This window comes from Phalacrocorax aristotelis, chromosome 12 (genome assembly GCF_949628215.1).
Source record: "Phalacrocorax aristotelis chromosome 12, bGulAri2.1, whole genome shotgun sequence".
Lineage (NCBI taxonomy): Eukaryota > Metazoa > Chordata > Aves > Suliformes > Phalacrocoracidae > Phalacrocorax > Phalacrocorax aristotelis.
The window spans coordinates 9,512,138-9,538,389 of record NC_134287.1 but is presented as its reverse complement, the minus strand read 5'-3'; the positions used below and the strand labels follow the sequence as shown (position 1 = coordinate 9,538,389).

At 45.2% G+C, this 26,252-nt stretch overlaps 1 protein-coding gene across 5 annotated transcripts in view; it reads left to right on the top strand.

Annotated features, from left to right (window-relative positions):
* Positions 1 to 26,252, top strand: part of SH3PXD2A (SH3 and PX domains 2A) — a 261,018-nt gene that overhangs the window by 169,391 nt on the left and 65,375 nt on the right. The window contains exons 6-8 of one of the 5 annotated variants that reach the window (XM_075108101.1): positions 212 to 240; positions 15,409 to 15,456; positions 24,444 to 24,575. In XM_075108101.1, the coding sequence (XP_074964202.1) occupies positions 212 to 240; positions 15,409 to 15,456; positions 24,444 to 24,575 (209 nt within the window). Of the gene's footprint in view, positions 1 to 5; positions 241 to 15,408; positions 15,457 to 20,268; positions 20,513 to 23,527; positions 23,688 to 24,443; positions 24,576 to 26,252 lie in introns of those variants that run through there. The other 4 variants (XM_075108103.1, XM_075108104.1, XM_075108106.1 and 1 more) reach the window with 4 other exon arrangements.

The following is a 26,252-nucleotide window of genomic DNA, read 5'->3' as shown; positions in this document are numbered from 1 at the left end:
CAGAAGCCCCAGCTGCTGCTGATGAGCCAGTGCTGCTCAGGATCCCTCCCGGCCCCTGCCTGTCAATGCCTTGCAGTCCTGACCTCCTCTTTAAAGGAGGGAGTGCACAGGATGAGCCCTTGAGCATATGGGTGGAAATTTGGGAGGCACTTATTCTCTCATCACAGTTTCCAGCTCTAACCATGTCTATTTGTTGTTGTCTTTTTTTCAGGGACTATGGATCTTCAAAAAGAAAATCAGGTAAGATACCAGGCTTTCTATGTACTGTGTGATTACAGAGAGGACCTTCTTCCCCCACCCCCTTTTAAACCTTCCCTTTATATGGTGTTGCATGAAATTGTGTAGTATTATAACTTTTTATTGCTGAAGCCTGCTGGAGGCAGGCATTGGTTTCTTTCCTTTCCACTGGAGAGAAGAAATCCACCGTATATAGTATTGCAGTTAAAATGACAGCTCTCTTCTGACTGTATTTATACAGCTCCTTCTCCAGGCTGAGAGGATAATTGTATTAAATTTCTGTTTTTCATTTTTTTTTTCTTAAGTCAATTTTTACCTGAGCAAACAGTCAAAATGTAGCATGAGAGTTGGGGTTCCTCCAGAGGGGAAGGGAATGGTTTTCTAGTCTGGTCTGAGGTTTTATTTTTTTTTCTTTTTTTGGCCTTTCCAAAAGGCTCTGATAAGGCTTCTGAAGCAAAATGTTCTCAGTGCCTGTGTCTGGGTTTAGGCTGCCTCAAAGGCTCTAGCTTAGTGTTGTTTTTAAGATTCTGGATTCAAATGTCCTATAAAACCCTGATTTGAAACTATATAAATCCAATTTTTCTTCTCCCCTTGTATTTTGTAGTGATTTTTACAGATGTGTTTTCAATAGGGACATGTAATTACGGGCCTCTGGGTTTGGCTGCTCTGAGCTGGATATGTCAGGGCTTTGTCTTTTTTTTTTCCCCAAGCAGCACTGAGCACCTGCAACTCTCATTGACTCCGTTTGGAGTCTTGGGTGCTCCAAATTACATTCAGGGCATCCAAAGAGAGGCCTTTCAAACCAATAGCAACTCCTGGAAAACTCTGGCCTGTGTGCCAGGCAGGGGAGGATTTTTTTCTTCTTGGTTTTTAAGATGATGAAGAAACACTGTAATGGCTTAGTCTCTGGGAAGATCAGAGTAACGTACTGGACTCCAACAAACGTCACTGCCTAGATTGATTTGTTTGTTAATTATGAGAGTTTTAAGCTGCAGTTCTTTAATAAGCTAAGTGATGCACTGAAGCAAAGCTGTTGTTTGACACTGGTGTCCTGTGCATCAAATGGGCGTTGCCTCTGGAGGTTAATACTTTTGGTACCCTCTCCCTGAATTTCCCTGAGGTGGGTTGTGGTACTAAAGAGGTAAGTGTGGTCCAAGGTGCTGGCCTGACATGATAAACTAGGGCATGCTTCATCTTCCTAATTTCCTTTATAAAGCTTCTGCCTGGGTTGCACTTCTAGGGCCTTCTAAGTGTAATATTACCAGTGAAGTGTTTGGTCACATGGTCCATGGATTCAATTGGCGGCAGCACTTTCTCTAGAGGGGCTGACTGTAAAGGTCTAAGTGACTCGGTAGAAGGCAGAGCTGAATGTGGGAGCTTCTGGCTCAGTGCCCCATCCAGAGCACTGGGGACTTCAGGCCATGTAAAGACCTTTGAAATACATTGCTGAAGTCTCGGGGGGAACCTGGTTTAGCACTGGCCTAGCACAGCATTAGGAAACTAGTAGAGCTCTGGGCTCAGTGTACCAGTTAACATGCACAGGAGTTGCCATACTCTTAGAAGAGATGTGAGGAATTGCTTTGGGAGTGTGAGGCAATGGCTGCTCCCCCATTCCTGTGGCTCTGGGGGGAAGTAGGAGCTGATCTGCCATGACACTGGGGGAAGAGGGATTAAGTTGAGTCAGTGTAGCTGAGATGCCATTTGTAGATGCTGCCCTGCTGGGCTCTTTGTTGGCCTCCTGCCCAGAGCATCCCAAGTGATGTGCTCATCCATCCCTGTGAGGGATGGATGCTCAGGTCTGGCTCTCTCCCTTTGGCTGTCTCACCTCCACGTGCTGCCCAGTCTCCTTTTAGGACTGCTTCCTTTTCTCTGCTTCTTGGTGCTTAGCTGCTTGCACAGCTAGGGCTTGGAAGTAGTGGGGTTTAGGGACGCTCTTTCTCTACTTACCCTGTGTGAAGAGGAATGTGAAGCAGCTTTCTGACCAAAGCAAGCTGCATAAAGAGACTCTGTTCTCAGCCATCTTCTTGCCTGATTTCAAAGCAGCGGTGGAATGCTTCTTTCTTTTTGGAGCTGGATATTGTGGGAGTGCGTGTACAATGAGCAAAGAAATATGCCAAGGGAATTGGTAGTTACAGCCTGTAACAAAGACCAGCTTTATAACATTTGACCAAGTGATGGGGTAAATAAGCACAGATTTCTAGGGTGTGCTATGAGAGACTTTTAAGATAACAAATAACTTTGAAACATAGTTTTTTCCATAGGTGCAGACACTAGTCTTGATGAAGAGACAAATAGGCACTTTTAAATGCAAGCACCTACCAATAAATCAGACCTGTGAATACATCTTCTGTCTTCACCAGAGATGTTCTGGGAGGAGGTTTTTGGGTGTGAGCTCGGCTGTCCCATGCTGTCCGGCAGGAATCCCACAGCTGCTGTGTCTTGGGCATGTGCAGGCATGACATGAGCGTGGCCAATCGCAGAAACATTTGGGGAATGTCTCTGACAGCCAACATCACCTCTACTCTGACCTCTGCCTTGCCAGAGAGTGTGTCTAGCTAGTCCTGTGCTTGCCCCTTAGAGCAGGGAAAAATTGAAGAAGTTCAGAGTTTAATAGGAGTTATGGAAACGTTTATCACTGCAGCTGGTACTGGTTGTAAACATTCAAGACCTTCTGAACCAAATGCAATAGTGTGGCCCATCCTTAACTAAACAGAAGGGAGTCTTGAACTGACACAGGGCACCTCTGCACAATAGCTCTGAGCCAGGCTTCCTCTTATGAAAAGTGCTATATAAACATGCAGCCCTTTACTTGGATATGATATAATTTTAAGTGCTTTAACCTGCAGTTGGCTCGGAGACCTGAAGCAACTGAGTCTCTGCGTAGGTTTGGGTGTTTGCTGTGGCCTGAACTGCCACATGTGCTGTTACCTTGGATTTGTAGGGCTTTATTTGACATGCTGCAGAGCTGCTTCAGAAAGCTGCCTTCATATTTCCAGGCAATTGAATTGTTGCTCTATGACCATCTGTCAGTGCCAGAGAGACCTCAGTACAAGTGTAAGGAGTGATTACCATGGGCATATTCTGTACGCTCACAACAAATGGTCTTGTCTAGGTCTCTCTGAAGACCCTCTGTAGCAAAAAGGGAAGGAATTACTTTTAAGACTCCAATTGTTCATTGCATTAACCAAGTGAACAACTCATTTGTCACTCAAAACAGGCATTACTTCTGTGCAAGCATCCACTGTGTGGTTTTCTCTCCTCAAATCAAAATAAGGGCAGAATTGCTGCAAGTCTAGTAATGGATATTTGCATGGTACATTACAAACCACAGATTAGGTTAATCCACTCTGCAAACCCTACAAGCTACCATCTGTGCATGGTGAACTAATTAACCCTTGAGACATCTGCTAATTCTGATGTGGCTTGTAAAACCAGTACATTGTAGTAAACCAATTGTAAAACCAGTACATGGAGTATCTTTCTCCCCAAAGATGTCCCCACACACACACCCCTCTGCTGGCTAGAACAAGTTTCAGACTGTAGGAGCATGATGATCATGCCCTCTTCCCTTGCTGAGAATGTTTCTTGGCTGGTTTCAAGCCAAAGTTTTCGTCAGATTCCCCCATCATGAAGCCGAAGCAAGCATCTGGGACCCGGTGTTTGGTGGCAATAGGGAGTTGGTGTGGGCTCTACAGCTTTTCCACACTAAGTCTCAGTGCTCCTCAATTACTGAGAGGGGTTCTCCTTGCTAACAGTAGGGTCAGACCTGGCAGAAGAGATGCTGATTCACCTTTGCTTTCAAAGCTAAGGCATGGATCTCTGCCTGCCTTGTAGGTGGCCAACCCTTTGTGCTTACTGCTCTCAGTGTGCACTAAGAGGAGCACTGCTGGCCACACACTTCTGAAATCATAACAAAAACCCCCTACTGCTTGCTCAATCCCACTGCTCTGACTGCCCTGCTTACTGCTGGGAGTACAGCTGGCCTCAAGCTGCTGCTCAGCAGCTTTCTCTAGCACCTTGTTCCTAGGCAGTAGGATGCGCCTCCAAGTGAGGGGAATACACTTAAAAAAACCAAAAAACAAAACCACCAAAACCCTGAACCCAAAACCAAACAAAAATCAACTGTGGCTCCATCAGTACTGCAGTGTCTCCTTTCTGTAGTTGATCAGACCCTGCCTGCATCAAACTGGCTGTACTTTGGCTGAGTCTGCCAGCTGAAGTCTATTTAAATAGCCCCTGTAATTGAGCACTTAGAATATTAACTTAACAATTTGGTCCAAGCTAGTGTTGCCTTGGTGAGGGTGCTGATGAGGCTTGTCTTCCTCAGCAGAGAGAACTATCCTTCAACTTGGTTCCCACATTCAGTTTTTGGACTAGCAGAATATGGCAGCACCCAGGCAACAATCTCTGCTTCCTTTCCCTCCTGTAATCTAAAACTAGGAAGGATTTATCTCTTGGCAAGTAAATAAAACCTTCAGAGTCTGTTGGAAGCTACTTCTCAAACTTTTTATAGAAACATCTGTAATGCTGTCTTTTTCCTTCAATGGGGAAGTTAAGTGGAGTTGAGAGAGTTGCAACAAAGATGGAAGTGGGGCCTCCAGGTGAAAAACAAGCAGATCATTGTAACAACACCAAGGGCCCTCATGGCTGGTCACTTTGTGGGATTGCTGCTTTGGGCTTACAGGTGGAGTTGACAGCAAGAGTTGTTTCTTTAGCCTAATGCTTCATTATTAGGGAAACCCTCTTCCTTGCTCTCGCACGCTGAGGACGCGTGCTCTGTCAGCTTCAGAGAGATGCTTTAAATCCTGTTTCTTTGAGTTATCGGGGTAGTTTTTCTGCTTCCTTTGTAATTATGAAGGGAAATGGTTTAACTTTTGGCTTTTTCTGTCTTTACAGCTGAGCTATGCTCATTGTTTCAAAGCTTAACCTTTCTGGTCCTGTCACACTGCATATGTCTAGCCTGCATTTACAGCTCCATGGCATGTCTCACTTGTATTTTTATAAATGAGCTTTATTTTCTTAACTTCAGTTTGAACTGCCTCCTTTGAGGTGATATGAAGAAAATGAATGGTGTGTGCTAGCCCTTCTGTGCTTAATCATTCAACAAGGTTACAAATGTGTGAGCCATTAGCTGGACCAGCAAGGCTGCGTGGCTGGAGCTGGCCCTACCTGTTGCAGGACTGAGGTGCTGACCCTAGGAACAGAGCTTTGGTGCAGGTGAGTGTGGAGCGCTCTGCCAGCTTCATAGCTCTGCAACAGGCATTTAGCAGGACATGGGTACAGGGAGAGGAGTGAACGTACAGCCTCTAGCCCTGGCAGGTATTTTGTTATTTGTGGGAGATGGCTGCAGTGGAGGAAAAAGGACAGACATCTCCAAGAGAAGCACAGTGCTACCTTTCCTTTGCCTTAAGGTTGTTGCTGTATTGATGGGATGTCATCTGGAGTGGTGGATGCCCTTTTAATATTAGAAGAGCTGTGAATGCAACTGCAAGTGTGCTGTAAAGCATGCATTAACTTACTCAGTTGGCTGTTAAATCTGTCTCAGTTTTCCCTTCTCAGCCAGAGGAAGCCTGAACCTTTTTAAATGAGTTTTCAAAGGGGCCAAATCTAAGAGTGTGTTACTAAAGATGTTGAAAAATCCAGTTAACTAGCATGGTGAATCCAAGCAGGAGGCAATGCATCTTCTGTCAGGGTGGTGATGATGTCTTGGGGCTACCTGCTTTGAGTGCATAAGTAACAAAGCAGGCAGTTAGTTATTGCTTACTGAATCTGAACCCTGGTGATAGCAGCAAAGCTAGAATGTGGTGATTTGTGGGTTTTCTTTGTTTTGCTTGGTTTTTTAAGTCAAATGTTAGTTTGAGTCATTCTGCTCTCCTTGGTGTTTGTCTCTAAAGTCTGCCTCCCTATATTCCATCTGAAATGAAAGGTTCAGCTTGGAAGGTTATCTATCTTTTTTTTTTTTTTTTTTTAAGGTGGTGAATGGGGATCTAAGTTTGTCCAAGCCCATGGCAAGGTCCCAGGAACATCTTAAACCACATAGCTTGGGCTTGGTGTCTTAATCCTTGTAAGAAATCTGTGGTACAACATGATCCCTGCAGACTGAAGCACGTGCTCTTGTTTGTGTCCTGATGAATCACATGTGTGTGCTATGTTCCTTGCATTGTTTCCTACAATTAATGCAGAAACAGCAATGGTGGACTGGCTCCTTGGTGTCATTTGGCGTGTTGATGATGGCTGGACAAGGTAGTTTGCCAGATGCTATTTTGTAACTTCACAAGCATGTACTGACAGGATTGCTCTTGAACAGATATCAGGACCCGTTCCCCCATCATACGATTAACCTTCTTGGCTGTATGTACTAATTACTGCATGGAATTTAAAAACAGCAAATTCTGGCAGAACATTTTGGTTCTCACATAGCTTTTCTTTTTTTTAAACGGAGATAAAGGATTTGGTAGTAAAAGAAGGATAGAGTAGGCAGAAGCATAGCAACTGAGGACCAAACGAACCTTAGCATATAATTACTGGGGATGTACATCTTGGGCCTGGCTTTGGAAGGAGTTAGTAGTTAATGATCTCAATGTGTGTCGTCAGGTCAGTCCTTGATGATGGAGCTTCCTCTTCTCATGAGGGAGAATTATTCTTCATCAATTAATGAATTAACTGAACTCTAACTTCTGTTCAGTTTATTGGCTTTTGTCTGATGCAGTGATTCCCAAAACAGTTCACTTTCTTTCCTGATTTTTTTTTAACAAGTCTGTTAAAAAAAAAAAAAAAAGCTTTTCATATACTTGAAGGAATATCCAATCTGCATGGGTGTTTTTTGTAGGGGGTTGGTTTGTTTTTGGGGTTTTTTTTTTTTGTTTTTGTTTTTTTTTTTCTCCAAAGCAGGGCTATTGTTCTGTTCTCAGGTGTGCTGGCAGAGAGCGGGATTTGAGGAAGAGCTTCAGCTAAGTCAGGTAGACTTCATCCCCTTGCAGCATCTGTGTGTGCGTGACCCAATTCTGTATCTTTAGTCAAGATGTGAATCTGTCCACTCCAGTCACACACTCCAAATCCAGCCTGTGGCATTCTGGCAGGAGGAAACTGATCTCACACTTCTCCTCGTACACCATATTTTTAAAGTCACTGTTTAAACTGCAATGCTTTGGACTTCTGCCTGAGGCTACTGAAGAGAAGAGCAGATAGGATACTTATTCTGCACTGCTTCAGTTTTCTGCTGACAAGACATGTGGCCCATTAGATGTATAGGATCGCTGTTGTCTTCTGGGTGGCCCATATGCTGGGGTGGGAGGAAGATGGGATAAGAGAGGAAGAGTTGTTTGTCTGTTGTGTGGGTTTTTGTCTTGCTCCTTGGCTTTTAAACTGAAGTGAGGGGACAGGGTACAGGATTAGGGAAATGAATCTGTGTTCTTGCTGTTCTCAGTTCAGTGTCAATGCTGTATAGAGCTCCACATTGGGGAGAGAGAGCAGGGAGGCTGGGCAGGCAGGGAAGGACTGCAAGTATGAGGTGTGGCTCAAGCACAGCCATGGCAGAACAGCATGCACCCTTGCAAATGCTTCTGAGAGCCTTCAGCTGAGCGCTGAGAAAGCACTTGGTACCTTAGGGGATGTAATGGTATTTCTGTGGTTTTAAGGAGTTCTCTCTTCTCCATCTGCTCCTGTTCTGCCTTCATCCTCTGTCTGTTGGTGACAGATGGTATTAACACTGCCTGCGTGGGTTTTTCCTCTCTTGCACAGAGAACTGTGCGGTATTGGATTTTGCTTTTGGCATGTTAGATAAAGCAGGTGAGAAATGTACTTGGGATCTGGAGTGGAGGGTGATGATCCTCAGCCTTTGCAGGAATCTGCACAGGGCATGGACAGGACTGGCTGGCTGAGAAGAGCAGACCTCTTACCTGAGTGTTTTAGATAACTTAGTCTCAGGCTGGTGAGCACCTGAAACTTGAATCTCTTGTGAGAAGGAAACCTGAACAGCAGAGTGTGTGCCCTTAGGCTATTGAGAGGACTCACCCCTAAAATAGTGCTCCCGAAGTCCCTTCAGCTTTGTGCATGGTTTTATGCCTGTCACATTCTGGCTGGCCTGAGTCCAGGCTGTGTGACAGGCAGAATCTTCACCAGTCTGTTCTAGATGGAGTGGCTCGTTTAACCGGAGATGGCTGGAAACATCACTTATAACATGTGCATTGATTGGTTATCTCCAGTCTGCTGCCAATGCTGCAGTGCTTTTTCTGTGCTTGGCAGCATGTCTTCTTCACACTTGGACTTTTGCTTCCCCCCCTCCACCCTAGACATGCATGAGTCCTAGTGTGCGTACATACCTGTGACTTAGGAAGTGCAACCAGCTGGGGCTTCTCTACTCTCCTCCTCAGCCTGTTGGAGGCTGTTTTTTCTCTTGGAGGGGTGATTGCTCTTGGTTTGTACAGCTGTAGATGTGGATTAGTATTCAGATATTCTAGGCACTTCCTAGCAAAACTGGGAACTGTTACAAAACTGTATGTGCAGGGACTATATCACAGTGATCATGTGGGAAGCAGTCCTTGCTTGCCATGTGGAAAGAGTTAATATGAGCTATGGCTGCCAGAACAAAAACTAAACAATCCTGGATACTTCTGGGTCTGCGAATGGGATTAGGATGGGCTTTTGCAGAAGTAAACAGAGTAGAAAACTGGGACTAAGTTTTCTTTATGTTTATACTTTTAGAAAGGATGAAGGACTGTATGGGGCTGTGGAAATGCAGCTGGTGAGTGTGTCACTGTGCAGTTTGTCGAGCACATGATCCTCTCACCCTGCTGCTCTGTTCTGACTCGGGAAAGGGCTCTCTGGTTATGGATTTCTCCCCTGCAGGAGCAAGTTATCCAGATGATGAATTTGAGGCACGCTTGAGTCACGTGAAAGCCAGATGTGAACATTTTCCAAGCAGTGTGTGTGGGTCTAGTTGTATGCCAGGCAGCTCTGCTTACGTGGCAAGTGGAAGTGGTCTGAGATTGGTCTGCTGTGTGGTGCCAGGGAGGCGAGGAGCCCTGGCAGCTCCCAGAGCAGCTGCTCCTGCCAAGGAGAAGAAGGTGCTTGCTACGCTCATCACTGCAGCTCAGCACATCTGCCCCCACTCCCCGCACAAATGCAGTGCATCTTCCCGAGTACAAGCCCTGCACAGGCTGTTCATGATGGGGCTGAACTTGGTGAATAGGACTAAAATTAAAGGTCTTATTTGATGCCTGCTGCCAATCCTCTTACTCATGCACTTTAGCTGGATTTACATGTTTGATAATCTACTAGACAAATATTTTTTCAATATGTAGCCCGTTAAGATACTGCCTCTTGAACAGATGGCATGTGGAGTGGAGGTGGTCTTCTGCTTCAAGTATATAGAAGAGGAGGTATCTCTGCAGGGATGAGAGGTGTAGTCTAAAACATAGTCCCCTAGTGGGAAAGAATTGACTATATCTCTATTTCTTCAAGGACTATCTTAAAACACTTGCTTTAAACATGATGCATCGTCAGCATCCCACAGACATGAGAGCAAGAAAAGCTTATTTAAGCTATTTTGGTGAGGGACAGGGGTGGCTGCTGCTTGCCCAGCAATCACAGTAGCAAATAAATCTGTCGTCGTGGTACCTAGGAAGTGTAATAGCTGACCAGGCCCAGCCTGGGTCAGGCACTGGGCACAAATGTTGTTTTTGTTTAGGTCCCTCTGGAGCCTGGAGGGAGAAACATCAATGGCATGGTTCAACGGGGTGCCTTGAGCGGTAGTGCTTGAAATAGATCAAAACGCTTAAGCAATGTTTCTGTGCCATCCTCCCATTTCTCTGGCTATCTGTTGTTCTCTGCCTAATTGAATGACTTAATTGTGTGAGCCAGGAATGTGTGAAAAGGGTTCCAATTCAGATTAAGGCTCATCTGCATTTTTTCCTCTTTCCAAGCTGTTTTACGGTCACATTGTAGAGCTACATGTAGACTCTGTATTAGAGTAATTCTCTGATAAAAGTACTTCCATTCCTGGGGGAGGTTAGCAACACCAAGTATTTCTCTCTTGCTCCTCTAGGCTAGTACTGTTGCATCTTGTTGCCTTGACATTTAACCAAAGCATCAAGCTCCACCTGAAGGGGAAGGGGCTAGGAGAGAGAAACCTGGAGCCAGGCTGACAGAGGATCTGGGGGATGAAGGGTTTGGAGGTGGTTCACAAGGGTCTTGGGGGAACACTGAGCATGCTGCTCTGTCTGCAGATGGGAGCAGAAACAAGCCCCACCATTTTGAAGCTCCTCACTGAGCTTCCTGCTCTTGGTTGTGTCCATGGCCAGCCTCACCTTGTGAGGAGGGGGAGGAGGTTGTTCCTCAGGTTGTCTGAAGAGGGCAGAAAGGAAGCAATGAGGGGAGAAGTGGAGGCAAAATAGCAGCAAGAAGCTCTGGAGGAGCCAGAGGAGGGATTGAGTAGACTGTGCCTGGCCCCCTGGGGTTCCTTACCTGCTCTGGGCCTCAAGGTGTCCCACCTGAGGGCCCAGGACAACAACATAGAACTTCACTTATACCAACTCCTTGGCAGGCTTGACCTCCAAAATCTAGATCTAGGCTTAATTTCTGGTTTTTGTTCTACCATATGTCATGAACATTACAGTGAACAAGGCTCTAAGCCACTTTTTAGAAGCATCCATTTCTTAGGAACAGTCTGGTCAGCTCACTTCTGGTTGACTTATCAAATACCACTGTTGGGATGAGAACGCCCCCATGCTTCTCTTAATGCCTCTTACTTGAACGGTGATGAATAGAAGAAGGATTTACTTCCCCCAGCCCCAGTCTGAGGAGTTACTGCCAGTTACTGGACCACTGCTGAAGTCCTCTGAAGTGGAGTGGAGCACTGATCATTGACTTCCCACCAGTATAGTTTCAGTTTATGCTAAGACTGCACTAGTTAGTCTCTTTTCACCCTTCCAATTAAGACAAGAAGGGTGTATGTCTGGGAGATGAATCTGCAAAATGCTCAGCTGCACTCACCACTGTCGTCCTTGAATAACAGGGCCAGTAGTACCTCCTCATGGAGAGGACTAATGACCTCAGAATTGATTGCTGTTGGAAAGAGGCAGTCTTTTTCAGATATTAGCATCTCTTCTGTATGGCCACTTGTTATAACCCTTTTCTCAGTATTTTATTGTGCCTTAACAGCTGCAGTATTCTTAGGTGACGTTTAAGGTAGAGCTTCATGAGAACGGAAGTTTTATTAATTAAATGGACCCAGGACTGTTATCCCCTATGGAAGGCAACTTCCATAGAACAGGTCATGCCTGTATAATTAAACTCTCTCTATCCTCCAGATTAAGGTAGCCACATCAGATCACTTGTTGGGACTTGCTTTGGTCCATGCTAACTTCTCAGCTGTGCACAGAAATCATTTGGGACAAGGGCTACGTGGTCAGTACTACAACCATGCTGGGACTCATGACCAGTATGATCCAATTCCCCAGAATTACTGTGGGAGTATTGTTGGGAAATATCTAGCTTAACAGGCTAGACAGCTATACAGACACTACTTTTTTTAAAGAAGTTTGTTTTAAAGGTCCCTGATAGCCCCAGCAATAGGCAACCTGTGGACCTTTAGGAGGGTGTTCCTTCTGGCCTTTATAGCAGTATTAAATAACAGATGCTGGGCTCAACATTGTACTGAACACTTTAAGCAATGTTACTGACAAAGAGACCTGCGTCAGTAGCTACTGCTAAAATGCCTGTGAAGGAGGAGTTTCTGTGCACCTGCTGGACCAGGGACCCAGCTGGAGGTACAGTACTGACGTGAACCATGAATGTGGCATTTCCTGGATTGCAGTAGCACTGATCTTGTGCATTCAACTCCAGACTGACTATAGCTTTTGTAGGTTTTCCTTGAAGCTTGTTCTGTTCTAACTGCACACAAGACAAATAGTCTGCTGCTAAATGAGATGAGTGAGGCTGTATTGCAAGCGTAAAGCATTGGTCCCCAGCAGTCTGGTGCCTGTTCTCTTGCCAGTGGTGGGAGAAGCAGCAAACAAACCAGTCTCGTTGGCAGCAGAAAAGCTTCTGGTGAAATCTGAAATAATCAGTTTCATGTGTTTTGTTCACTACAGCAACCAGCTGAATTCTGTCTTTAAAGCCTTTGTCCCCCCCACCCCCCCCCCAGCTCCTTCCTTTCCTTCCCCAACTGAGGAGCCCAGCTGACCTGTCCCGGGGTTGCCCACCTCTGGTGGCAGCTCGGATGCAATGGGGTTCAGCGGCTGCTTCCAGTGACACGCCTGCTCTGCTGCTATTTCTGTGCAGTGTGGCTCTGCCGGGGAGTCTTCTCTGCTATTCACAACCGCCTTGGCCCTGTGGCTTAGCTGTAATTTATGGACCCGTGTTTCTTTTGAGCTTTTAAAAATAATTCCAATTGGAGGAGTTTGTTCTGGCTCCAGCTGAAGCCAGCAGCAAGGGCTGTGGGGGTTGCTGTTAGGAGCTGAATTGGGATGCCATTGCCTTAGGAGTGGCTTGCTCTGAGCAGGCAACTTTAATGTCCCTTCCAAAATACTGAGATTCCCCCACCCACCCACCTCCAAGGCATCTGAGACCAGCCGGCGCTCGGCTGTGCGGCGACAGGGGAGAGGAGAGGCAGGAAGCGAGGGTTTGTTCGTTTACTGTTACCAGTCCCATTGGAAACCGGCTCCAAGCCCCATGCAGAATTCCAGTAAAACCCTGTCCTAAAGGGGAAACCCAGGGCCGTTCAAAGCTTGTGTTTTGTTGGCTCAGGCACAGCATGCTTCTGGGGCCTTTGACCTCTTTGCCGTACTCTGGCTCCATCCATGGCTCTTCGTTTGAGCTCTCTGTGAAGTGGAATCCATCACTAATGTCTGATATTTTTATTATTTGTAGGGGGAACTCTTAGAAGCTGGTAGCAATTAGAGCTTAAATGTCTTGGAATTAAAAAAAAAAAAAATCCCCAAGAAGGAAGTTTAATGCTAAGCAGATGTGCAGGAGCAGCTGAAATATGCTAGCTGTCTTCTGCTTCAGAAGCAACCTCATCCACATCTAGCTGCTGTCAGGCTGGGGCAGCTGAGAAGTGCTGCTTGGGCCAGGGAACCCACGTTGGGGACTTGTGGGATTGTTTACCAGTTAATACTTAGATTGCCCCTTTTATTTTGGCTTAGACCAATGATTTTGACAAGGAAAAAAAATACTTCGTTAAAAAAAAAAAATTGTTAGTAGCTAACAATTGGTTTTTATGGTGAGCTTTGTTCCTTGAGATCTCACACAGGGTGTTTGTAGAGGTGGCTACTGTGGATCTAGGTTTAAACTCCCTCTTTTCTTGGGCGGACAGATCCAGGGTAGCCCTTAGCTTGTGTTAAGTGCAGCTCATTCCCTCTATCTTTAATTGGCTGTTTCAGCCTTTTGCTGCCACCTTGGACTGGGGCAAACTTCGAAGCCTTCCCAGTTGTTCCTGCAATACATCTTCTACTTTATCACTGCCATATTCAGGTTCTTCTGTCTGGAGGAAGATCTGACAGCTGACTGAAGTTCATAATCCTGTTCCTGAAGGCAGTAGAAGTCTATTCAAAACCAAACAGACAGGTTGCTGACAACAACTCCTGCACACCCTTTCCCGTGCATGCCCATAGTCTGTAATAGAAACATGCTGTATACTGCCTCATAAGCACAAGTTATGCTGCCAGATGATTTCCTGTGTAGAGCCTTTTTTTAATGGTAATCTGAAGTAAATTGTTGTAACTTACCATGGTGTATTTTATACTGTATTGTGACACTGCAGCGCATAGGTTTGGGAGTTAGATGGTTGGAAGACTGCAGGTTTTTCTCCAGACTGTCATTATTGAGAACTTACTAAAAAGTAAGCAAAACGCCAAATCCATCTGAATTCCAGTTTTGTTCTAATGCAATGAAAATTGTGTGCCTGATTTAAAGAAAGGATTTCAAAACCTCATCATTCTCCTAGTGCTGAGGAAATGCAGCAATGTGTTTCTTGGACCTCTGGTTTCCAGTAGGAAGGTTTTAAAGCTGTTTCTCGTGCTTTGTATCATGCTAGCAATTTCTTGGTTATGTATGGGAATCTGTTACTGATATTTGGCTGTCCTGACGATATTCTGCAGGTTCAAAAGGCAATAACAAGTCAAATGGACAAGGCCACTGGTATAGCTTGCCCCTCTCTCTCCAGATGATTGAAGAGTGATCTTCTTCTGTTAAACTGATGGGTCCAGAACTGGGTCCCTATTGCAAATGAGTTCTTTAAAATTGCATTTTGGAATTGTTTGTCAGAATTTAGGAAATTCTTAGCCCATCACGTAAATACCTCTCCTTGTTTCTTCTCCCTGGCAATGTGAGAGTAACAGCTGTCCTTATCTCCCTCATCCCACAGAAGGGGAATATTTACTGGTTCTTATTTTGAAATGGGGGCAAACCTATTAACTCTTAAAACATGCTTCTAGTGTATTCAAACAAACAAACAAAAAAAGCCCCACTCCTTAACATTTGAAGATTATTCCCAGAATCCCAAGCCAAGTATTTGCACTTAATTTCATGGAGGAGGGGAGAGAAATCTTTTTACCTCATTGGTAGCAACTCTGTTAGCTTTCTCCTTAGCCAGGTTTCTGCCTCATATTCATTCACTAAAAAAATATTTTTTCTAGTTACACCTTGAATGTACCTTTACTGGAGCTTTGTACTCTTCCATGGAGTCTTATTTGTCTATTGTTATTTTTTTTAATGCTATTCCAGGGTAACAAAATGCAAGTGCTTGTAGAAACTTGCATGTGTTTGCTAAGCTCAATCTCTGAGTTGCCTGTTGGTCTTTTGGGGATCATTAACAGCTGCAAAGCTAAATACTTTTGCAGGTCTGAGGCTTAATAAGTCAAACTTTCTCTTGGTATGCATTCCCTGTCCTGTTGGGAATAAGCTCAGAGCATATCTTATTCCAAGATCTCAAAATCAGATCACTGCAGATCAGTTTCGTGAGTTCTACAAGTCCCCTAAAACACAAAAATTAACTGGGCAGTTCTTATGACTTGACCTTTAACTGAGTCCACTCACGCCAACACCACTGTTGAGAAAAACTTAACATTTCTTTCAAAGCTGTCTTGACTAACTTTCAAACTTCCTGATATGACTGTTTTCTTGTTTCTCTAATTACTTTCTCTTTTCATGGCTGCCTTCTTGGATTTCAAGTTTGGATGTCCAGTTTGTCTGAGACTCCAAAAAAGAGTGTTGCTCCAGGTAAATTCTCATGTCTTCTTGTTCTGCATGCTATTACAAAGAGAAGTCTGTAGTTCACTGTGTGGTTTTGAAGTTGTCTTGAATGTGAGTCTGACAGCTGATGTCCAGGATCTGTCCTCTGCTTGTGTATTGGTATTTCATGATGCATGATTTCTGATAAGGGAGAGCTTTGCTTTTCTGATGGCCGCTTCACCTTAATGTTGCTGCTAACAGTGATAGTAGTTTGCTGTGTTATGTCTTCCTTGCCGCAGTCCAAGAGAACATCCCCTCTCATGGTGGGTTGACCCTGGCCACAGCTAAGTACCTGCACAGCTGCTCTCTCACTACCCCATGTAGGGTAGAGGAGAGAAGAGGAGGAGAAAGTGAGAAATCTTGTGGGTCAAGATAAAGGAAAGAAACATGACTGTGTTCTTTGTTCTTCTGAAATGCTCTCTTGCTTTTTCACAGTTAGTAAAAAGTGTTTCATATAGAAAACATGAGACTCTGAGGAAGATGCAAAATTTTCATAGGAGCATCAGGCTCCTGTCATGAGGTGGGAGTGGGGAAACAACCTCTAGGTGAGGTGACAGGTCTAGGCAGTAGTTGTCCAATACAATGCAAAAAACTAAGCTTTCCAGAATAAAGAATCGGGAATTCTCCTGAGTAACAAGTGGATTTCTTCTTCAGACATTTGTCACCTGACATGGAATACCAGAAAAGAGGTCTTTTCTTCCTTCAGACTTAAGAAAAATGACCATGAGCCATAGACCCCCTGTCTGTACAGGATGCTGGCCTGGTCACCCAGGTGGTTAAGATCTCAAGGGAAGGGAAGATGGAAACACTCCTGCTGCTCTCTGTACCTGGTTTGGTAAATATTCAAGTTCATGCCCTGTTCAAAGTATGTGAATGAAATCCCACCATCCTCAATGGATGAGTGCTTGCTTGTCTGAGTTTTTTTAGTAAGCAAGACTGCTGTGATTTCAGAAATGTTCTCCTTGACAGAAATTTAATATATCCCTTGGGGGGTTCTGCCTGATCATAGCAGAGCAGGTCTAATTTCAGGGTGGTAGCTGGGTATAAAAGTGCAGAAATATCTGAAGTATTCAGTCACGGGAGCCTAGTGGTTGATAGGTCACCAAGGAGTTCAGACAGAGAAACAGAATGAGACTGAGCAGGAGAGAAATGTGTTGAGGAAGAGACGGAAGAGGTGGTGTCGCTTGGGAAGAATGACAAGAAGCCCTCAGACTACGTGGCTGCAGGGTGAGGGTTGGGTTTCTCTGACTCTACATGAAACAGTCCTAACAGATGTTGTGATATCTAAAATAATTGAATGCCAAGGCTTTCATCCTTCTTGAAGGGCAAGGAAGTGAAGTCTTTAATAGATATAAACATCTCTTCTGCTGACTGCTTTTAGTTAAATGCATGTTGCTAATTTGGCTTCAAAAAATCTGTGCATGATGATAGGGCAGATCTAAGTGATTAATTGCATTGCGTGGTGGTCAAGGAGGTGAATATTGATACATAGTCCTGCTCAGAAGTCTTCTGGTATGTCTGGCAGGTTCTTAGCTCCCTATGCTGTTCCAGTTCATGTGGCCTTTCAGTTTACTTCTCATCCAGATGAAACCCCAGTTTCCAACACAGCTACTTTTTAGCGCAGACCTGCCATGGGCAGGCTGGCAGAGCAGACTTGAATTTGAATATAGTCTTTATCTATGTAGTAAATATCTGTGTCCTAGGCTGGGGGTTGGAGATTAGAAGTCAGTTTCATGCTGCCTGAGGTCCAGCTGAGGGCATGAACATGCTCAACAAAGAGGAGACTCTGACCGAGGATTGTTGCTGGTTTAATCTCCTACTTGGGAAAAAGATAGGTGCCATACAGCCAGAACCTGAGAAGTGCTGTGGTGGGGCACTACTTCGGGTCACCCCAACTGCTGTTAAATTCCTTGACTAGTCTGCTTCATGCCGTGTGGAGTGACGTGAATGCATTGCACTGCTGAGCAGGGCTAGGGCAAATGCCAGAGTATATAGGTGACTTCAGCCTGGTGGAAGACCCTGTCTTGCAGCTGTGTGAAAATCTCCAAGCCGTTTAACAGATACGTGTGCAAAATGCTTAGTATTCTGAACTGTTGCTACCTGTAACCTAGTTGGTTGGAATTGCTGTTCAGAGAGCCAACTTTCCAAGGAGTAGAAAGAAGGCTCAACTTTTTTTTTCCCTTTTACCCTCCTGCCTCTAATTTTTCTTGGCTCTGTCTTAAAACCTAGCAGATCAAAAATAAAAGCCCTGAGACTAACAAGCTCCACTTGGCAAAGGCCAGCACTGAGTTTCTCTGTTTGTCAGGATTTTGTTGGAAATGCTGCTGAGGACTGTAAAAAAGGAAGAACTGAACAGGAGCACTTGCTTGAGAGTGCCTGCTATTTACCATGGGCCAGGCTTGTTCCTGATGCACTCCACCTGGGGACTGCATTTTGCTCCTGGTTTTATCTGTGTGTCAGACATGTACTCTGATGCTGGAAGCCACAGTCTACCTTGAAGCTGTCACTTGTTCCAAACTCTTGAAGGCTTATGCAGATCTTGGTTCTTAGAAGTGCTAGAAAATGCTACGTGCACATTATGCTGGGGAATGAATCCAGGCATCAGGGTAACTTTCTGTGCTACGATTGCTGGTTGTATTCCCTTCTTGGTAGCAATGTGCGCTGTTGGCTTGGGCTCCGTGTAGCAGTTTGTAGCAGCAACCCAGGGGGCCAGGAGGGAGTTAATGCAGCTCACAGAGTTACCATCTATACCAGATTTCTGCATGTATAGCCAGAAAGATAACAAGAAAGACTAGAGTTTTAAGCTACTCAGCAAGGAAGCTATTGCCTCAGATACTTGCAGTGCTTGCAGAGCACTATGGAGTTGAGGGAGGCGTCTGTATGAGTGCTTACTTTTTCATGAATTAATCATGGCTGCTAACCTGGGGTGAGAGGGTTTGCATACTGACCTGGCCATCACTGGGTGCATGGTGCTCAACCTTGTTTTATTCTCAGGCATTCTTTGGGATTTGGACAAGGCTTTAGGCCGAAATTCTCTGGCTTTGAGTCTTCTGAATTACTTAACTGGTCAGATCCAAACCCTTCCCTTTCTGCTTACAATCCTATCTCTGCCTAATAGCAGGATGTCACCTGCTTCTGAAATTCTTCCCTGAAAATGCAACAGAACTGCATAGTTCCTCATAAAAGAGCTACCTGGCTGAGCTCAGGAAAGAACTACAGAAATTAGTGTATTAATAACTCATGTGATAGACTTATCCAAGTATTTATTTTCATCTATCATGAGGCAAAGGGATTTTTGCCAGTATTGTTTTAATGTTAAGACCTGGAGGCTGGACTAGACTTGCACTGAATTCCTTTAGTTACTATGGGTAGTGCTGAACTTCTGTCCCTGTCCCTAAGCTTTGTGGCTCAGGACTGCTACACAAGGAGCTGTTGATCTCTGAAGTTAAACACTGCTAGGACTGGGGGGATTCCTGTCTGGCAGAAGGGATGGAGGTTAATCCTTTCTCCTATTGCCACAAGCTGTGAGTAGCCTTTTACCTCCAAGAATAATTGATACGCAAATATAGCCTGAATTTTGGTAAGTGGGAGGGGGACTGAATAGTGACAGGCTGGAGTGCAGGAGTAGCCAGGAGATGAGTCAAAGTCCTGATTGTTTAGGGCCCATTAAGAACAAAAAGCAAAAGAACGAAAAAAAAATCCATAACGGAAAAAAAAGCCCTCTACTGAATAGAAGAGAGATCCTTAGGCTTAGAAACATGGTTTTGATCTGAATCTGTATTGTCCCCTAGGAGATTTGTAGGAGGCTTCATCATTCTCATCCCACTGCTTACTCTAGGAACTAGTTATTTTAGGAACTGCTTTTCTGAGACCCCTGTGAAATCGTGAGCTCTTGTGTAATCTCGTGTGCTTTACGTGGTAAAGTCTGGGGTTTTCTTTATCTTGTGTGCATTAGACACTTAACCCAATTTTTAGGCAGACCTAAGCTCTCTATCTTAAAATTCTTGGGGACAGATCACCACTGGAAGGCTTAAAGAAAATATGCAGTTTTAATATGTTTGTTTATTATAGTGATGTGGTCCTTCTGATAAGAAAGGTAGAGTTTTTAGGGGAAGAAAATCCCTGTGTTTAGAGCTGGACTTATGACTGTTGTGAGGGGATAGACTGATTTGAGCATTTTAAGTAGGCTTGCTGCTATCCTGGGTATTCTTCCCCCTCCCCCCCTCCCTTCCCTCCCCAAAAGGAGTTTTCCAGAGATATATAAAAGCTTACCCATGAAGAACTGGCTTTAACAAGAAACCACAGCTCTAGATCCGAGCTACCACAGTTACTCCTCCCTCTGCGCAGAAAAGTGCAAAGCTCTGACTTTATCATATGGAAAGCGGTGATGCCCCGGGATGCTTTCTGCCAGAGGCCCCTCGTGCAGGCCCTGCACGTCTCCTCAGCAGTTGTGCCCGGGTCGGAAGAGCTGGACTACCTGCAGTTGGTTGTTCATCTGTGAATCATCCTTGTGGTGTTCACTGACCGTTTCTGTGGTTTTGGCGGCTTGTGCAAAACTTCTACTGACCAACCCAGTACTAATTCATTTAGTCTGAATCTGTAAACACTTGATTGATTATCATAAAAGGGCAATATAAAAGCCTGAGTGCTGTATGGATTAAAAGAGCAGACATGTTTATAGCCTGATAACAACAGAGTACTCTGGCAAAGATCAGGAGTCTCAGATTTCCATATCCAGATGATTTTATTTTTGGAGTCCAGTTGGTGGTTTTAATTTTTGGCTATTGCAAAACCATCGTAGGTCTTAGCTGTTGCAACACAGGAGGAGGAGGAAGACGCTGCTTGGAACGGGTGCCCTGTGCTCTTATTTAGGAGGCTTTCACAGGAGTTGCCGGTCTGAGTACAGCAGGAGGAACAATGCTTCCTCCTTGCTGCCTGGTGAAGGGGACAGGGTGCAACTGTGTCACTTAATAGTGCCAGCTGTGAGGGGCACGGACAAGCTCTGATGACATTTCTGCCCAGCCCCAGGAAGGGATTCGCTGAGGTGAGGAGCAGGAGGATTGTAAAGTGGAGCCCTATGGAGAGGAGGAGGGGTATCCTCAAGACTTTAACCAGGAAACAGAAACGGAGAGGCAAGCAAACTCTTATTTCAGCCAGTGATCTATCGTGCGCTCTGCTCCGGGGAGGGCTTGCAAGCTGGAGCTGAACAAAACACTAATTCTGCTATTTTGGGGGAGAGGAGGGGGGAACTTTGCCTGGCACATCAGCCTTATCCTATACTCTGCTCTCCGTTTCTCCTGCCTGGGCTGAAGAGGCTTTTAAAAAAGTGGGGCTGTGTGTCAGGGGCATTGCAGTGTGCATGTGAGCTTGCTGGGGAACTTGTGCCGCTCTGGATCCCTCTTCTCTGGCATGCTTCACACTGAGCAGGCTGTTACTCTTCAATGCAATGCTGTGTCCTGTGTTACAAATTAGACCTGAACTAATTGGCAGGGATGTGGAAGAGCCCACGGCAGTGGGTGTAACTGGTGCTGTGCTCTCTGTGGTGTTGCCTGTCTTGTTCTTTTGAATCCTCTTTGGGGGGGAAAACCTGCAGTCTGACATACCAGAAATGCTGTGTGATCCTGAGTGTCACTGAGGAATAATTCGTCTAAGGGTGCTTGTGGGGGATGGAGGCCTGAGGGGGGTTAAACTTTTTTACCCTACTGACCGTGCCTGAAGGGAATATAGTAACAACCTAAACCAGGCTACCCAGAAAATACTTAAGGCTTTTAATTACTGGGAGGAGCTGTTTGTCTTCTTTCCTCCTGTACTGTTACTGAAGTCTTCCCCACTGTGTAGTACCTAACCCTGGGGAAGCATCACTCCAGGAGCCACAGGGACCCCACCCCTCCAAAAGGGAATACCCTCTAGGCATGATCTGCTGTAGCTGTAAGCGAACAAGTTTGACCTTGGTTACTTCCTAGACCATGGAATTTATCACCCTATCTTTTTTTGTGTTAATAGGAAACCTGTAATTCTTATACAAGCTTCTGTTAAGAGTCTCTTAATTGTATATGTTGCACCAGCCACTGCAGTGACACAGAAATCCTCCTGCACTGAGTACTGTATCCAAGGCAGGACCGAGTAAATGGCACTGTTAAGTCCTGCTGGGTTTCAGATGTGAGTACAGGTATAATCAATCTTGTCGGACTGTTGTAAACACACTTTTTTTGGAGCCAGAGTTGCGGAGGTAGATTTGAGGTGCTGCTTCTCCGGGTCTCCTGGCAAGGGTGATCCCAGGCACACGGTCCCTGGCTTGACCTCAGTGGCTGATGGTGGGGCGTTTGCCAGCCTGGTCCTCTCCTTGTTCCTAGGAGGGGCATGTGCATCACATGAGCATTGCTCCTGCCACCAAGCCAATGCTGTGTTTTGCGGGTGGTGGGGTTTTTTTTTTGTCTTGCTCTACTCCCAGAAAACTGTCTAGAAGATTAGAGGAAAGAAGACATTTTGGGTCTCTATTTAGCAAATAGCTTCCCACATGTCCCTTGCTCCTTTTGCCACTGTTTAGTCCCTCCTTTTGCCTTTCCACACACTGAATTCTCTGCTGATGCACCTGCATAAACATAAGGCCGTGACAGCTTTTGTTTCTGGTTAGAGAACTGGTGTTTATCTTAAGACTAAAAGGAAGTAGGGGTTGTAGGTGTTACTTGCATAAATAGGCTGAAGGAAGATGATAATGCTGCCCCATTCTGGACTGGAGAAGTGGAGGTGTGGGAAGCAGTGTGAAATGGGAGAGTATCTCATCACACTCTAGATAACCCACTTGGCACTGGTTTAAACCAGAACACACAAGTCAGGTTGATTCATCATGAATAGAAGCATGATTTTACTTGAAATGAACAGCTGTGGTGAAAATACCTATTACAAATTTAAATGTTGTCAGTTCATGGTCTTCTCCCCCTATTCCTGCTATTGGCTGTGGTGGTTCAAATACCTATAGAATAGCTAAATCTCTTAAACACAAACTTCTAGAGATTATTATTCCTCTTTAAAGAAAATTAACCTACGGAACCTGAGGAGAGTCAGAGGCACACTTAGGGAGCAAAGAAGTATTCTAATTTTATAGATTTCTTAAATCGGGTCCAAAGAGCAGCATTGTGATATTGTTTCCTTTCAGGAAACGGTTGGATTAATTGCTTTTTGTTCTAGGATTTTCATTTCACAGGATGCTGTTTTAATGGCTGATGCATTCTTTACCTCTCTCTTGGCAGGGATGCTAATTATTTGTCTGTAGAATCACTTTGCATCTTCAGCCAAACGCATATGAACACGCTGCATTTGGTAATACAGCACTGAGCATCCTGTGCTTGGCTGTCAGTCCCCTGACTTGTCTGGTGGACAGTTTCAGACCATGCTGCTTCCTTCCCGACTCTTGTAGCCAATTTGTCATCAGAGATTCAGGAGACCTGGAGTCTGCTCCTGGATCTGCCCCGTCACGTGAAATGGGACTTTCAGCAAGTCATATATCTCTTTCTGTCTCCCCTTTCCATTTGTGTCTTAATCTAGAGAGACAGGAACTGCCTCTTAATACATAAAATGTATAATAATGCTGTTGGCCCCAACTGCTCTGCCCTAACATAGGTTGCTGTAATTCAGGAAACCTGTAAAATAATTTTGCATTAAGGCATGTTGGATCTTAGAAATTGTAGGTGCGTTTTGCTCTAGTCTGACACTTGGATGCTTTGAAGAGTGTAAAATGAGGGTAAAGAAACCCTGATGTCCTAAAAGTTTTCATGACTGTTTGAGGCAGTTTCCAGGCAGAGCACAGTCAGTCTGTGCCTGGGCTTGGGGATGCAGAGGCCCCAGCCGCACTGTTTACGTTGCACCAGAGAGCAGAGATGTGTCTTGTACGGCAAGCGGCAGTGCAGGGAGGTCTCCCTCCGTATCTGGCACAGCGGCGTCCCTGCCACACGGCTCCACCCTGAAATGCACAATTTGGTTTAGGGGGTGGAACAAACAGAAATCAAAAACCCAAGAGGAAACCCCAGGAGTGTGGGGGACGGAAGGAGAATGGTTATTTTGCCCATTTTTTCACCCCATTTGTGTGAGAGCCTACTCTCATTCATAAATGGCTCTGGCAGCCAAAAACTCTCAGTACGAAGAGAAACCGAACAACCGGAGAGGTTGGCTCCAAGGGCTCCAAAAAGGCACCGAAGGGCAATGGAGAGGGGGAAGCTGGAGTGCGCTGTACCCCTGTCCTGCTCGGGGCTGCTCTGCCTCAGGGAATGCGGAACTGCGGGGCTGGCGGGGGGCAGGCGGGGGGTGGCTGTGTTTCAGCAAGGATCTGGCACTATAACTTTTTTCTTCTTCTGTTTCAAGTAAACACTCTTCCCCGCCCTCCCCTCTCTCCTTCCACCCCACCTCCCTCTCTCTCAATCCCACTCATGTGTTTCTATTTAAGGGCTGCAGTGCAGACGAATATGATTGGCATCTACAGCCCCCTCTTGACTTTCAGCTCAAGCCTTTAGAGTGGAGAAGGAGCTGAGCCGCCAAGGGGAGAGCTGTTTTTTTTTTTTTTTCTTTGGGTTTACTGGGGGGATGGCTCAGCTGTGGATTTATGCTGCTTCTGCCCAGGATTTTTCTCTCTGAATGGGAGCAAGGAGTGTGGAAACCATGTTGGGAAGAGGTTTATTTTCAGAATCCATCATGAAACTTTGCAAATAATTTACTGTTTTCGGCTCCTTTTTGTATTTTTTTTTTCCCTCCCCTTTTTTCTTTTTCTTCTCTCCAATGTCCCTCTGTGCTGCTGGGTTGTGGGCCAGAGGAGGCTGTTTCTATATGGCCAGCCATTTGGGGATATGCTGCGAGCCAAGGTTGTTTGCTGATTTGCCTGGCTCTGGTGACAAGTTGGCCTGTCGTGAATCGGATGGACGGAGGTCGCTCTCGAGGAGCCATGGCTGGAAGCTGGCTTACGGCTTGCTTTTTCCCTTCCCCAGGTGCTGATGCTAGCTCCGAACCCATGATCCTGGAGCAATATGTGGTGGTGTCCAACTATGAGAAGCAGGAGAACTCTGAGATCAGCCTCCAGGCTGGAGAGGTTGTGGATGTCATAGAGAAAAACGAAAGCGGTAAGACACATTTGCTGCTTTTCCCTCTTCCAATGGTCTGATTTTTTGCATGTGTTACTCTTCTTTCAGTTTCCTCATCACGACTTTTAGCTGTACATTAGCTCCATCTGGTACAGCTACTATGTCTGGCTGAGGATGTTGAAGTTTCTTAATGTTGACTTGGGCTTAGGGCCAAATGTTGCCTTCTAGTGTAAGAATGTTTCATAGGTTTTGTGCATTAATTAGCTGAAGTAGCTAATGGCTAAAGGAAAATGAGGGTGAAGGAGAGAATGATCTGCAGCTAATGAAGCTGATGTATAGTAGACTGACATAGTTGCCCTGCTGTCTCTTCAAGTCTCTGTCAGCATTTCCATTACTAACTCCCTTTTTGGAGGATTTATAGGATGAGTGTTTAAAAATTGCTTGAGATGAAACTTGGCTTGACAGCTTAGCCTGTGGCCTGAGCTCAGTAGGGAGGGGAGAGAATGTGCGTAGATAAATACGTGGCCAAGCACAGTTTCAAAACTTCTTGCAGAAGTGTTGATTGGAGAATTTTGAGGCAAGGAGGCAGAGCAAGTCATGTAAAAGCAAGATGAAATCCCTTCTGCCATCCCTGGAATAACGAGCTTCCACTTGGAAAATGAGATTTTTGGCAAGCTGTTTGTATAGATGTTGTTTGTGTACTTTAACTCTCGAATGTCTGGTAGCTTTGGGTCAGGCTGAACAAATGCAGGAGACTCTACTTGTGAGTGGTTGGAGCAGATTAGTAGCTGGTTTGAATAACTGCCTGTCTTCAGCAGCATCCCCCTCCTCCCCACTAGTGCTCCTTGTATGTTAATCCAGAACTCTTGTCCAGGACTGGTTTCCATCCCACTCATGACTTGTGTGCCCTCATCCAGAGGAGCTGCTCGCATTTGGAGCCGTCCAAGCGAAGGCTGATGTCGTCGTAGCTCCACATGCAGGGCTGTCATGGCTGGCTGGCTCTGGAGCATGCTGGGCATGCCAGACCTTGGGGGAACCAGGACACCCTGATCCTGGGACTTGAATCCATCTTCCAGAGCTCTGAGTCATGTTATCCACAGAGATGACCACGCATTGTAAATTTTTATTTATTTTTCTTGTAATGGAATGATTATTTCTCTGCTGTTTGAAAGCCTGATGTTTGTTTGGCTCAAAGTAATGCAGCCAATTGCTGGCCAGTGATTTAGTGCGGTGTCCAAAAGGATACTGTGTGGAAATGAACTGGCTAGTGTGAACAGAAATCCCTGTCTCCTGGGTATTGACTGTGTCACTTACAAAGCTAGTAGAAGTCAAAATGCTCACCTGCCCCACTTAAAAGCAATAGTTATGACTGAAGGGGGCGGGGGGAATGTCTTCACTTCTTAAACTGTGTCTGGGCTAGTGGACAAGCATCCTCCCTTCCAAGCCCAAGGGCTCCTCACTGTCAATAATGGGTGTTACTGCTGTCAGAACAAGCCTGGTTATTGTGGCAACTTATATTCATATCCATGACATCCCTGTCTTGGAAAATGGCTTATGGAGCCAAGGGAATTGGGCTGTTAAATAATGCAAGAAGTGTCTGAATTCCAAATTACAATTTCTTTGTGTTTTTAATGTGGTGCCTCTGCCTTGCATAGTTCACATTATATTGTATTGAACCATGTGGTATGTGGAGATATAAATGGAGAGTGTCAGGGT